The 14,880-nt window shown below is 40.0% G+C and overlaps 1 protein-coding gene across 1 annotated transcript in view; it reads right to left on the reverse strand.

Annotated features, from left to right (window-relative positions):
- The window catches only part of PARP14 (poly(ADP-ribose) polymerase family member 14), a gene marked incomplete at its 3' end in the record, with an annotated part of 41,084 nt that overhangs the window by 12,905 nt on the left and 13,299 nt on the right, over window positions 1-14,880 (reverse strand). Inside the window, 6 exon segments of the mRNA XM_081139025.1 lie at window positions 2,287-2,349; window positions 2,693-2,842; window positions 5,065-5,143; window positions 7,126-7,347; window positions 7,861-8,097; window positions 10,092-12,343. Of these exon segments, the coding sequence (XP_080995151.1) occupies window positions 2,287-2,349; window positions 2,693-2,842; window positions 5,065-5,143; window positions 7,126-7,347; window positions 7,861-8,097; window positions 10,092-12,343 (3,003 nt within the window).

Below are 14,880 nucleotides of genomic sequence, written 5' to 3' on the forward strand. Positions count from 1 at the left end.
ATGTGCACTTGAGAAAAATGTATATTATGCAGCTTTGGGGTGAAATGTTCTGTGAATGTCAATTAAACCCATCTGATCTAGTGTATCATTTAGAATTACTGTTTCCTTGTTGATTTTTTGTTTGGAAGATCTACCTAGTGAAGTCAGTGGGGTGTTAAAGTCCCCTAGTATGACTGTATTGCCATTGATCTCTCCTTTAAAGTCCTCCAGAAGTTTTTTTATATATATTTAGATGCTCCTATATTGGGTACATGTATGTTTATCAGGGTTATATACTCTTGTTGGATTGATCCCTTTAGTATTATGTAGTGACCTTTCTTGTCTCTTGTTATGGCCTTCATTTTAAAGTCTATTTTGTCAGATATAAGTATTGCTACCCCAGGTTTTTTTCATTTCCATTTGCATGGAAATTTTTTCCCATCCCTTCATTCTCATCCTTTGTGTCTTTTGTTCTGAGGTGGGACTCTTGCAGACAGCCTATGTTTGGGTCATGTTTTCTAATCCATTCACCTACCCTGTCTTTTGATTGAAGCATTTAATCTATTTACATATAAGGTTATTACTGATACGTGCTTATCTATTGCCATTTTAATTCTCTATGCCTATGTTTCTCTATTTCTTCTTATTACTACCGCAGTCCCTTTAACATTTCCTGCAATGCTGGTTTGGTGGTGATAAACTCCTTTAGCCCTTTTTTGTCTGGGAAGCTCTTTATTTCACCATCTATTTTGAATGATAGCCTTGCTGGATAGAGTAGCCCTGGTTTCAGATCCTTGCTTTTCATTACCTTGAATACTTCATGCCATTCCCTTCTGGCCTATTTAGTTTCTGACGAGAAGTCAGCTGACAGTCTTATGGGAGCTCGTTTATAGGTAACAGATTGCTTTTCTCTTGCTGCCTTTAAGATTCTCTGTTTTAATTTTTGGCACTTTAATTATGATGTGTCTGGGTGTGGCCCTCTTTGGGTTCTTCTTGCTTGGGACTCTGTGCCTCCTAAACTTGTGTGACTTTTTCCTTCAACAAGTTACAGAAGTTTTCTGCCATTATTTCTTCAAACAAATTCTCTACCTCTTGCTTACATTCTTCACCTGCTGGCACTCTTATGATGTGAATATTGTTATGTTTCATGTTGTCCCACAGCTCCCTTAGACTGTCCTCCTGTTTTTTAATTGTTTTTTTTCTTTTCGGTTCTCTGATTGATTTTTTTCTACCCTGTCTTCTAATTCACTGATCTGATCCTCAGCTTCCTCTATTCTGCTGTCTATTCCTTCCAATGAATTCTTTATTTCTGCAATTTCATTCTTAATTTCCTTCATAGTTTCCGTTGAACATCCTTACAATCATTATTCTGAACTCTGTATCTGATAGATTGCCTATCTCCATTTCATTTCTCTTTTCTTCTGGAAAATTCTCTTGTTCTTTCATTTGGGCCTTGGTTTTTTTTCTCCCGTTTGGGTTTGGCTGCCTGTTTGGGTTTGCATCTTTGTAGTAGGTAGTTCTTCTAGGACTTCCAGTCTTTTTGGGTGGTCTCTGGTGCAGGTCAATGTCAGATGCTGTTTGTGACTGGCCTTGAGTACCCTGTTTGGAGCTCTCTGTGATCCACAGCATGTGGCCCCCTTTATGAGGATGGGTGCGTTTGGAAAGGACTAATCTACTCTGCCTTCCCTCCACCAGAGCTGAAGTTGAGTGGCTGCACACAAAAATTCTGTGTTAGCCCTTTAAGAGGGTGCCTGCATTTCCAGCTGTCTCTTCCTGGCAGACAGAAACCCCCACTGTTTTTCACAACCATATATTATGTGGGCACCTTTCTCAGTTCTGGTGCTCAGCTTGGTGTTTAGGCCCAAGAGTTTTCAGTGGAAACCGCCCACAGTTGAGATATCCCTCCAGACCTTCCGCTGATATCTGCGGGAGCCTGGCCAGCCCTCTCATGCCTCTGCACTTCTCTATGTGGTCTCCACTTTTCATCCTTGGTTATGAGGATGCTCTCCAGCTAGTCTTCAGTTGATTATTCAGGATGGTTTTTCTATATTTTAGTTGTAACTCCAGTTTGGCCCTGGGAGAGTATCAGTGTAGCTGCCATCATTTTGGAATTGCTTACCTTCTCTTTTCAACCATTATTTCACTTTTCACTTCTTTTCACTTCTAATTCTCTATGAGTGGAATTCTTTAGTAAAATGTGTGATTTTAATATTAATATGCTGCCTCCCAACCCACAGCCTCTCCACAGCCTCCCATATTCAGCCTTCCACCTACAATTTAGGACCAAGAACCAGCATTGTGCCTTACCTAGGTGAGAACATTGCATTTCCACATTTTGTCCAGCCTGTTCCAAAATTGCTTTGGAGACCCCTACATGAGAACATCAACATGATTACAAACATGAATAAAAAAATCGGTACAGTACACTTGAATCAGAACGATTGTCTCATTATCTAAATGCTTTCCCCATCATCAAGGAAATCCTATAAAATGGGTATTTCTGATCACAGGGAAGAAAAACTCATGAAATAACTGTTACCAATTATAAGAAACCATGTCAAAATAATTTTAAAATTATTAATTAATATTAATAAGCCAAAGTTGTAGAAACCAGTTTAGCTATAGCAACTGTAGAATAGTTTGGCTATAGGAACCCTCCTTCATGGGATCTACTGTGACCATTACACTAGTAAAAACCCTACAATTAAAGTACCTGCTTTGAGATTAAATGTCTTTGATGTTGAATTTACAATCACATCTGCCTCTTCTTTAGAAATATCTCCAGAGGCCACCTGGAAGGTGATGGGGCCAATTTTCATTTCATGAACTCCTGAGCTAGGGTTGGTAACAGTCCCATAGATAACTGAAAAGAAAGAAAATGGCATCAATAATCAAGTTAACAAGAATGACTTAGGTCTCATGCTCCTCACATGTGCCCTCCCGTACTTCTCTTCCTCTCCCCCCCGCCTCTCCTCCCCAACCCCTCCTATCTCTGGCTTTTAACCTGGCCTTTAGCCCCAAGGACGGTATGTTTCTGCAAAGGATTATAAAATATAATACATATCAAATGTGGACTTCTGGTGCTGGCCAAAGTGAAGTCAGCTTGGGAGAGCTTATCTCTCCCACTGATTACAATTAAAACATGGAACAAATACAAAATCCACTTACTGAGGACCCAAAAGTAAACAACAGCAGGCACATTGGGAAGGCGAGTCAAAACGTGAAGAGGCAACTTATATAGAGAGGAGTTTTGTTTTGAAATTTTTCCTCTATTCCCTCCCAGCTTTGACCCAGGGGTGGCCCTAGCTGTGGAACTACACAATGAGCAAAGGTAGCAAAACTCTTCGAGGATCCCTGTCTTTGTGGCCAGAGCATTGAGAAAAGGGGGCCCTGTGAACTGAAGAGTATGTCAGGGATCTTCCTTATTTTCCATATTTATTCTTCTTTAATTCAGGTCCTATCCCCAAGGTGACCCCAGTTGCAGAACTCCATAGTGGCACCACCAGGAGCTAAAATTCTGAGAGACATTCTGTATTTCTATCCAGAAGAATCAGAGAAAAGCGCCCTTGTGGTCTGAAAAGTATATACGGGTGTGTGAGAAATCCTTGTTATTTTTTCTCTGTCTCTCCACTTTCCTCAAGGGGAGCACTGATTACACAAAGTTATGAAGCAACAGAACAGGCAGGCAGCTTAAACTCCAAGAGAACACTGTCTCTCTGGCTAGGGCCCTAGAAAATTGGCTCCTGCAAGCCACAGAGTGTGAGGGGAGTCCTGGAGAGGGGAGAGATGGAAAAGGTGAACCCATGTTCAGTGATGAACTGGAATAAATCCTGAGCCTACCCTGGAGCTACACATGTGGGAGCAGTCCCAAGCAGCACAACAAAGGCTCTGAGCACCTCAATAACATGGGAACCTTGGCCCACCCAGAAGGGGAGGCAAAACGTTTAGAATGAACTTGACTGACTACCTGCTAAAACAATCACCATTTTCCAGGGGATTTTAACAAGTCCCAAGTTTCACAACATAATAATTAAAATAACCAGCCTATAATCCAAAACTGCTTGTCAAACAAAGAACTGAGAAAATGTGAGCAGTTCTCAAGGATAAAGATACTCAATATAGATGCTAATCTCAAGATGATCCAGATGTTAGAATGATCAGACTTTAAACTATCTAGTATAAATATGCTCCCCGAGGTCAAAGTAAATATATTTGAGTGAGTGGAAATAATTTGGAATGAACAGAAAAATAAGAATCTCTGCAGAGAAATATAAATTATAAAATAAGAATCAAATGGATATTTTAGAACTTAAAAATACAACATCTGAAATTTTAAAAATTCACTGGATAGGCTCAATAGTATAGCAGACAGAGAAATGAGTCTCTATGAACTTGGAGGTAGCTCAATAAAAATTATCCAATCTGAAGAACAGAGAGAAAAAAAGATTAAAAGGAAAAAAAGAACAGATCCTCAGGACTGGTAGGACACTATCAAAAGGCTTAACATTCATATTATTTGAGCACCAGAAGGAGAGGAGACAGAGACAAATGCAGGAAAAGTATTTGAAGAAATGACTAAAAAATTCCCAAATTTGATGGAAGACATACATATTCAGATTTAGGAAGCCTCGGCAAACTCCAAATAGGATAAAGTCAAATATGTAACAGCAAATTTGATGGAGAAGCCACATTTGGTTGCTATTGTCTCTTTAAATGTGTCTATTTCTGAAAACACATGTCACATCATCCTTAGAAAATAGTAGCCTTATCACTACTTAAAACCCCAGTGTATAGATTACTTGGCCTGCTTATTCTTCTACTACAGATCACGCGAATATGGCCAGTGTCTTGTGTGCTCAGGTGTATGGAATATAATTTAATGTCTTCTTTATCACAAATTGATTTTTTTCATAAAAATCATCACTATCATCTGTCACTTATCATTAAATAATTATTTAGCCACCAGAACTAATTTCTCAATTTAAAAGCTTTTCTGAACTCCAAAAGAAACAACAAACAAAAAGGAAAAACAACAACAAAGAATAAAATAAAGAGAAAAAAGATGAAAAATTATCTTTACTGAACCTTGTGTATTGTCAGCCTTGGGACTTTTGTCACTGATGAAATTTCCATTAGCCCTTTTGTCAAATTCATCTGAAAATGCCTGGAAACACAAAGACAGTTTTAACTACTACAATCCTCAGTAGATGAATGAATGTGATTCATCATAGATTTTGATCCTGCATGTACAAATATGGAGGAGAGAACAATTCTCAAAGTATTGTTTATTATCATTATAGATTTTTAAAATTATGAAAGTACATATATTATTTATACAAATGCATCCCATGAAAATTATCAAAGATGGGAATGAAGATATAAATACAAAAAAATTCATTACGGTGCTATTTATTAAAATTAAAAAAAATAAAACAGTTTAAAATCCAATAGGGAAATGGTTAAATTTTAGTATATTCATGTGTTAAAATACTTAGCAGCCGTTAAGAATTGCATTTTCAGCCCGGCCAGTGTGGCTCAGTAATTGAGCTTCGACCCATGAACCAAGAGGTCGCCGGTTCTATTCTGGGTCAGGGCACATGCCCAGGTTGCGGGCTCATGATTGTGCAGGAGGCAGCCAATTGATGATGTTTCTCTTTCATCAATGTTTCTATCTCCTTTTCCCTTTCCTTTCCTCTCTCTAAAAATCAATAAAACATGTATTTTAAAAAGAATTGCATTTTCAAAGAGTAGTTAATGGAATAGGGAAATACTCATTTTGTACTATTAAATGAAAGAGGAATAACTTTAATTATATTATTATGACACCACTTTACATAGTATACATGTATAGAAGACTAGAATGAAATGACTAAAAGAATTTATGCATTTTGCGTTGTTCAAAGTTTCTACAGTGAATATGTATTACTTTCATAATCAGTAAGAGCAAATAATTTGCCAGTTGTTAAAAATACAGTATCATGAGAAAGACAATCACAAGAACCCAGACACTTCCATTTTTAACTTCTTATTTGTACCAGGAGAGGAATGGCTAGGGGAGTAGTGCATTTTGGAGCAAGAGGTTATTATTTTAGGGTTAATGAACCTGTGAATTCGATTTCTTTGCCTGGTAGTGACACCCCAAAAATCATCACTTTCTTCCTCCTTGTAAACAAGCAACAGAGAATATTGTTGGTAAAAAACAACTACCACCAAGTAACATCTTGGCTAAAAGGCTGATACAATAAACGGGGAGGGAATGGGAGAGACTATAGAGCCAGGATGTCAGACTCACAGACCTCCAGGGAGAGTAAGAGAAACGTCAGTGAGAGAGAAACATTGATTGGCTGCCTCCTGCATGCCCCGTATCAGGGATTGAGCCTTCAGTCCGGCCTGTGCCACGAATGGGAATCAAACCTTCAACCTCTCAGCCCATGGGACAATGCTCAACCAACTGAGCCACACCCACCAGGGCCATGGTGGTGTTACTTTTTAAAGAGAATTCCAATGTCTAAAATAAATAATGAATTGTTTATGAGTAAAATTTATATCTGGGATTTGCTTCAAAATAATATGGGGGCCCTGGTAGGGTTGCTCAGTTGGTTAGAGCGTCATTCCATACATCAGAAGATTGTGGGTTGGGCACATACCTAGGTTTCGGGTTCAATTCCCAGTAGGGGCACGTGCAAGGTTTCTCTCTCACATCTCACTTTCTCTCTCTGTCTCCCTCCCTTCCTCTCTCTCTAAAAAAAAAAAAAATCAATAAAAACATATCCTTTGGTGAGGATTAAAAATAAATAAATAATTTTGAAATAATACGGGAAGAAGGGAAATAAATGGAGATAGAGGTAAAACATATTAGCCATAGGTTGATAATTATAAAGGTGAGTGATGGGTGTAAGGGAGTTATTATTTATTATACTATTTTGTTTATGTTTGTACATGTTTGAAATTTTCCTAAATAAGAAGTTAAATTTTTTTCTACATCCATAAATTTCCTTGAAATTTGCCATGCTACAACTGGGCTACACTACTCTTTTATTTTCCTTATATGGGAAATACATGAAGAAACAACCTATTTGACCAAGAAGACATTGGATACCATTAGGGCTCAGTTGCCAAAATAACCAGAAATGAGTGAGGCTGTACCTGAATATTCTCATGATCTTTCGGATGCAGCAGAAAGCAAACCTCTTGTAGAGCTGTTGGTTGATTGTTGCTACTAAATTTGAACACTTCTGAAATTATTAATTCAGCAAAAATGGTTTTAGGAAACCCCAAATTGCCTGTTCCTATGGCTGGAAATGCAATCGATTTTAAGAGCATGCTCTCAGTGACTTCCAAACATTTTCTGATTATGTCTTGCATGATCTGAAAAGTACAAAGCACATCCTTATACATTTTGCCTAGAAATGGCAGTTAGGACAAAAAAAACAAGAATTTAGCAACTTCGACTGTGATCTCTGTCTACTCCTTTTTGCTTTCAACAAAAGACAGGCTAAGGGCATTCTGAAGGGGAAAGAGAACATGAGAAATCCTTCAAAAAGATTCAAATGCACTAAGCAAAGAAAGAAAAAAGCAAAGCAACTACTGGTTTAATCCCTCATGCTCTTCCATTCTTCATGCCCCTGCCTTGCCTTCCTCACTAAAGGTGTGCTATCTTCAATAACTCTTCCCTGAGCCCCAATAATGAGCACTATAATCAATTTATATTATTAACTTGTATTCAGGAGAAGTCAGCTACAGCTGAAAGAAAGGGCCATAATGATGGAACCTGCCAAGAATGTTATTACAGAAGCAAAAGAGACAAGGTGTGATCTACATTATACTGAAAGGAGACCAAAGTGGTACCCAATTTCCCGGAGAATTTAAAACCAGCCCCACCTTATATGAAGATGTGTCGCCACTATTCCAGCTCGGAGCCACCACATGAAGTACTGCGCAACATTGCAGATTATGACTTGTTGTTTGGAGAATCTTGCCCACGTCAATAGTCATCCCTTGTGCAGTTGTATTCAATTCCTCCTGGAGATTTGGCCCAGCTTTTGCCAAGAGGGCCTGAGAAAGGGGCCCACTATTAAGGTCGAGATTCCTAGGAATGGAGTTGACTACAACGTCGGTCTAAAGAAAAAACCAACAATTTGTTTCAAATTCTAACAAAAAGCAGTCATCAAAGATTACCGTATCTGAGCCATTGGATGTGGCACAATGGGGGACAACTAAGATGACTAAGTTTTCAGAGACTGAAATAACACCCAAGACAAAATGTTATTAGACACTTATTTAAATTACACTCCAGGACAAAAGTGAGCTGTCAAAAAGCAATGTATAAATGGTATGGAATCACTGAAGGAGTCCAGAGGAAGTACCTTCAGTGGCCAATGAGGATTCCATGAGTGATATGGGCTTAGAAATGGGAATAGTTGCAGCAGGCAGAGAGAGACAGGGAAGTCATTCAGAAGGGGGACACATATGCATGGTAGCTTGTGAGCTGTGAGCAGATTAGTCTGACCTGATAGAGAGCTTCTGCAGCAAAATGGTGCAAGCCAGGCTGGAAATGTTACAGTGGGGGGTAGACTGCAGAGGACCTCAAGTGCCAGGCTGTCTGGACTTCCCGACAGTGAGGAGCCATGGAAGCTTTTCAGCAGGACAGTTAATGTAAGCAGATTAATCGGGTAGATTAAGACCAGGAGAGGAAAGAGGGGGGAGGGGGAGGGGAGGGGGAGGAAGGGAGAGGAAGAGGAAGAGGAGGGAGAGGGAGAGAAGGAAAGTGACCAAGTCATTTTCAAAGCTGCCCTGCATGGGTCACAGAGGAGCAACACATGGCGGGTACTGTTGCATCGGAAGCCAAACATCTATGGGAGAAAAGAAATGGAAGGAATGTCTCACTATTCAGTGTTCAAAATGGACAAGGAACACAACCCATTCTAATTTCTGACTCGTGGTCAAAAGAGATTCTTATTTATTTGGGTTTTTAAATGAGAAACAAAATTATTTCATAATATTTTTGAATAGTGCCTGAACAAATTCCAACCCTGGTTCTACCATTTGTTAGCTATGGGAGTTGGGCAAATTACTGAACCCCTCTAAGTCTCATTCCTTCATCTAAGAAGAACAGCCCTGGAATCTGCCTCATGGCTCTGAATGAGAAAATGCAAGCCAAGCACTTAGCATAGTGCCTGGCACATACTAAATAATCAGTGTTAGCTATTATTCTTGTAATTATTACTTAAGCTTATTATATAAGGAAGATGACCCACAGAATGGGAAAAATATTTGCGAATCAGGTATTTGATATGGGACCTGAATCCAAAATATATAGAGAACTCTTAAAATTCAGTAATACAAAGATAATCCAATTTAAAAGTGGGCAAAGAATCTGAATAGATATTTCTCCAAAGAAGATACACAAATGGCCTTCTCTAGGGATCCCTTCCCTAAACCTGCCCACAATCCCCCAAGTAAGGAGGTAACATCTGGCACAGCAGGGGCTTCCACGACTGTTTCCGTTAGAGCCTGTGTTGAAAAGGTTGTTAAATACGTTTAAAAAACACATCACCCCTCTGGCAGATCGACAGGAATTGTCCCCACACAATACCCAGACCCTTCCCAGGTCCAGTCTACTTTCCTTCCCATATTTTCTTACTGGTATTGGGTGCTGATGGTCCCTCAGGCTCCAGCCTCCCTGCTCAACCTGGTTCAGTTCCCTTGACAAAATTCCTGTCCTCTGTCCCCACTTTACGCTCTAATTTTTCTATATCTGCTATCAGTACATTTGATAGAAAATTAACCTTAGATCTGCCAAAATATGACAGGTCTGAAGGCACTGAAAAAGTATAGAGCCTTGTATTTGTAAGCTATTATTGTGGATTTTCACATTTACTAGAAACCTAGTGACCTGAATACACTTCCAGTTCCCACACATAACTGGCCAGTCTCTATCAGTAAGTGCTGTGGTGAAGTAGCCCAGTTTTCTAAGGAAACCTGTTTCCAGGCCAGGATGGAGGGCATGGGATTCTTTCTCTTAATTCTCTCCGTGATCTTAATCTTCCTTTGACAACAGACTCCTGGAGTCGCAGCACCTTGGACAGTGTTCTGTAAAGGGGGACACTCACCGTAGCGTTCTGCACGCCATCTTTCACCAGCAGGATCCTCAGACCACCGGGGCACAAGAGCATTTTTCTGTTTCCATCGTTGTTTCTCAGGCTGGGCTGGACTGCTGCCGGCACACTGAGCGGGGAAGCAGCATCAGGCACGGTGTTTTTAAATATAATTTTCACAGCTTCAGCAAAGGCCTCAACAGTCTTCTCAGTTGAATCCACAAGGTAAACCTCTTTCAAGGTGCGTCCATCCCAGTTATACTGGAAGGTTTCCTTGATGGCCAAAACGATGGTCTCCACACATTGGGATAAGGGAACGCTAAAGACTCCAGAACTAACGGCAGGGATGGCTATGGACTGACAGTGGAGCTTTTCTGCCAAATGGAGACTTTTCTTCACTGCTCCCTTTAACTGTGACATACACCTCTGGGCATCCTCTGCCTTCCACTTGGGTCCTACTGCGTGGATCACCTGGTGGCATGGGAGCTTTCCCGCTTTCGATTCGATGGCATGGCCAGGTGGGATCTTGCCCTTTTTCTTCACTATCCGTTCACAGTCTGCTTGGAGCTCAGGGCCAGCTGCTTTCGAAAGAGCAGCACTCAGGCCGCCGCTGAGCCGGAGCTCCTCATTCGCGGAATTGACCACCACGTCCACAGGAAACTGTGTCAAGTCGCCTAGCCGCACGATCAGTGAGACTCCGGGGGCCAGTTCTGTCTGACAGTAGAACTTCTGCCCATCAGTGCCACCTCCCTGCGCCTTTTCTTCATTCTGCAGCAGTTCCACAAAACAACCATGTGACCGGATCTCACGTTTATAAAACCGTGCGTTATCCTGGAAGGACTGCCTGGCTCCTGGCTTATCAATAGTGATGCTTTTAACACAAATTGAATCCCTGGCTTCCTTGAGGATTTTTGCTCCCTCCAGGACTTCGGACTTTGAGCCAATTAGTAAAATGCCTTTTGACTTGTTCTTAAAATCAAAATCTACCTGAACATTTATCTTCTTTGTCTTTATCTTTTGCAAGAATAGTTTCTTCTCTGCCTTTAAATAATCAATAACTAAGGGATGCTTTACCTCAATGAGTCTCTCTATTTTCATATTTTTTTCCACAAAGTCAGAAAGGACTTTGTAGATTTCATCTACTTCTTTCACACAGCCTGCAATGATGACCTCAGCTGTGGTTTCTGAGGTTAACTCATTGATTATTACAGTCTTTGAGGAGGAATTATGTTTCCTGAGCAAATTGTGAGTGATTGCTTTCCATCTCTTGGCATTAAGAATTTCCCTGTCTTCAATGTCTATGCCCTTATAACTTAAGGCACTGACCATCTGCTTTTCAGCTTCTGATAGGAATTCAGAAGAACAGCTGGTTAAGACAACAGTTGTACCCTCTAGCTCATAAACTGCAAGAATTTCCTGTGCTATCAAAAGAGACTTAGAGAATTCTGAACAGTCAGCCTGTTGCAAAAACTGGAAAACCTCAGGGGGAAGCTGAATGCTCTTCTGAACCATGTTAAACACCTTATCCTGGACTTCACACTTTGCTTTATACACATCTACACCGAGTCCTTTAAAGCACATGTGTTGAGTGGCTTCGTCATAAAAAATCTCCATCTCTGGGTACTCCTTGTGGAGATGCTCCTGTACACCACTGTGGCACAAAAGAAAATACTTTCTTGGAGAAATGGACACTTCTACCTTCACACTTTGCTCTTCTCTTTTAATTTTTTGAGTGGTGTTTTCTATTAATTCCTTGATTTGTGGCTCAATGTTCTGTACATCCTTTGATTCTCCCACTAAGATTATAATCTCCATAAGTTTATCAAACTCAATAAAAAATCTTTCATCTTCTAAATCACTTTTTATGGTGTCCCACACTTTTGCATCCACTTTAAATAGGGTAACTTTATATCTAGACCTTATGTCAAAGAATGCTGTGGAAGCATCTTTCTTCCAGTTCTTTATTCTTTTTCTTCCTTGATTGACTAAGGTGGCCGCAGGTCTGATGGTAACTTCACCACTGAGTTCGGACCACGTTAGCTCACAGTGAAAACGTCTCACTTCTTCATTTATCTCCTTAATCAGGTGATTCTTTTTGTGTAAGAACTTCCATAAAGAAAGATCCAAAGATTCTTTAAATGGTGCTGGAAGCTTGATCAGAGGCTTCTCCTTCCCATACAAAGCTGTCCCCAAAGAGGCATAGTATGGGAACACGGAGAGTGGCATATTACTGAGGTCAAGGTCCTTGGTCATGATGGTGTCTAACACTTAAAAAGACAGAAATAAAATCATCTCAGTGTAATAGGTTTCGAATTAAAACAAACAAACAAACAAACCTTTCCTATTCTATAGGGGGAAAACACCCTAATGTTTGTAGAACTTTGATGTTATAACATGGCATTAAAAAGCAGCTCTACTCTCAAAGTGATCAAATATAAGTTAATATGTATTAATACTAAATAGGTATCCCTTGTGTATTGGAATAATTACTTTCTGGCCAAGGTCACTCTATGTTAAAATTCTGTTACATAAATTCTATTTTCTGTTTTTCTGATAACACTGATGTATCACCATCAGGTTAAGAAATAGAAATTACTTTGGTCACAAGCATGGGGGTACTGTTTGCACCAGTATAAAGAACAGTTTGGTGCTCAAAGCCAAGTGTGTCTAAGAATCATGCTATTTGCTGTTTCTTGTGCTTCTCACAACTATAGGCTTCATTGATGATTTGGATTCCATTAATATTTCTAAGGAGAGGAGCATAATCATAATTAGCATAGCTTACCATGTGTCAGATGCTATTCTAAGTGCTTTATATATATTTAATTTAATCTTTGTGCCAACCCTTTGAGATAGAGACACTATTATGATCATCACTATTTACAAATGCTAAAACTCAAGCTAGTAAAGATTAGTTAGATAACTCAAATAGGGTCATGTAGACTGTAAATATATGAGCTAAAATTCAAACCAGTGTCTGTCTGACCCCAAAGCCCATGCTCTTGCTCTTCTACTAGCGGTTCCAAACAAAGGTCATCCTCAAAGTCATCAGGCACCCCAGTTGAGAGACTGATTCAGTAAGTCCTGCACCTCCCCTATCCCTGCTACAATCCACCTCCTGTCACTTTTACTGGGACAGTCCCTAGGATGGTGTATGTGCACATCTGTGGGTGGGTAGATGGGGGGATACTCTTCTCCCCAAAACCCCTCCTCATTTTATGATAGTTATTGGATAGGTATAATAGATCTAACTAGAAAGGGAATTTGATTAGCATAATTGTGGAAAGATGTTAAAAATAACATCACCTCTGCAGGACTGGATCCTAGGCCTTGAGCCAGACATGATAAAAAGAACGTGGCCTTCAGAGTCCAGATACAGCTTCAACTTCCCAACATGGCCCAGTACAGGCTTGGAACCTGGGTAGTCCTAGTGACCCCTAACACGAACTGAGCACCTACCACATGCCAAGCACTTTGCAGTTATAATTTCATTTAATTCTCATGATGTTCCTGTGAAGTAAGTAATAACACAAACTCTGTTTTACAGATGAAAAAACAGAGGATGTGGTAGGTTCAGGTAACTCGCCCAAGATCACCAAAGCCAGGTGAGCACCAAAGCCAGGATTTAAACTTGGGTCTATCTGACCCAAGAACCATGAAAGGTGTTACTTTAATGTGCCTTAAATTCTCTATCCCATTTCCTCTTCTGTAAAGAAAGAGTAACTATATCTAACCATGAAGGTTATTGTGGGTATTCAGTGAGGTGCTGTGGCAGAAAACACAGCAAAAAAAAATCTCATGTACAATAGGTGTTTAGTAAGAGTTCCCTTCCTTAAGATCTTGTGAATCAGATTTTGTGAAGTTGAACCAAATAATTTCAGAGTGAAGTGCCTAACATTCCTCTCAAATAGTCTACATAAAATACAATATTGTTAAATAAATTCTGTTCTTAATCCACCTTTATCTACAGCTTGCCTCATTATTGGTAACCCACCCTTAAGTGGTGACAGAAGATTGGGAAAAAGTAGAGAATTTAAGAGCATAGATTACAGGGCCCAACTACCCAGGTTGAAATCCTGCCTCTGTCACTATCTGTGTAACCTTGGTCAAGTGATTTGACCTTTCTGCACCTCAGTTTCATCATTTGTAAAATAAGGATTACAATAATAGCAATGCCTATAAAGCAATGTATATAAATGCACTTTGTAGCACCCTGCAGAGCTCTGCAAATGTCCAGAGAGAGAAAGGGAAAATCAGTGTATCTCAGACTCTGGAGAACAGGGAATGAGTGAGGTTAGAGAAGGAGGCGTGGCCAACAGAGTCAGATGGTGTAAAGAGGTCAGGTGAAACGGAACCTTTGAGAGAACCCTATTATTCACAGGTGTAGCTCGGGTATAAAATAAACCTTAACTAAATAGTTCCTGTTATTAGTGGTACACATGTAACTAGACACTCTGAGGACATACCCAACTGCCCTACACCCTCAAAATGTTCAAAAGCCCCAAAGTTGTCAACTCCCACCATTAGTTGGGAGTTAACTTCTAGAGTAGACAGCTTTATGTAGCTCTCTACCTGGGGCCAAGATCAGGCTGAGGGAGATTTAGAGAACATGTGACAGAAACTCTTCTTTTGTTCCTTTGCCCAAGGAACACTAGGTCTTTCATTCTATTTTAATCTAAACCGTACCTTTGCCCCATTTTCTCCAATGTATAAAAGCTGAAGGGAGATTCCTCCAAGTACCCCATGAAACAATTCACCTTGAATGGGTGGCATATCACATGCTCCCCCCATTGATTCCAAGCCC

The sequence above is a fragment of the Miniopterus schreibersii genome (genome assembly GCF_964146895.1).
Source record: "Miniopterus schreibersii genome assembly, chromosome: 5".
NCBI classification, from domain to species: Eukaryota; Metazoa; Chordata; class Mammalia; order Chiroptera; family Miniopteridae; genus Miniopterus; species Miniopterus schreibersii.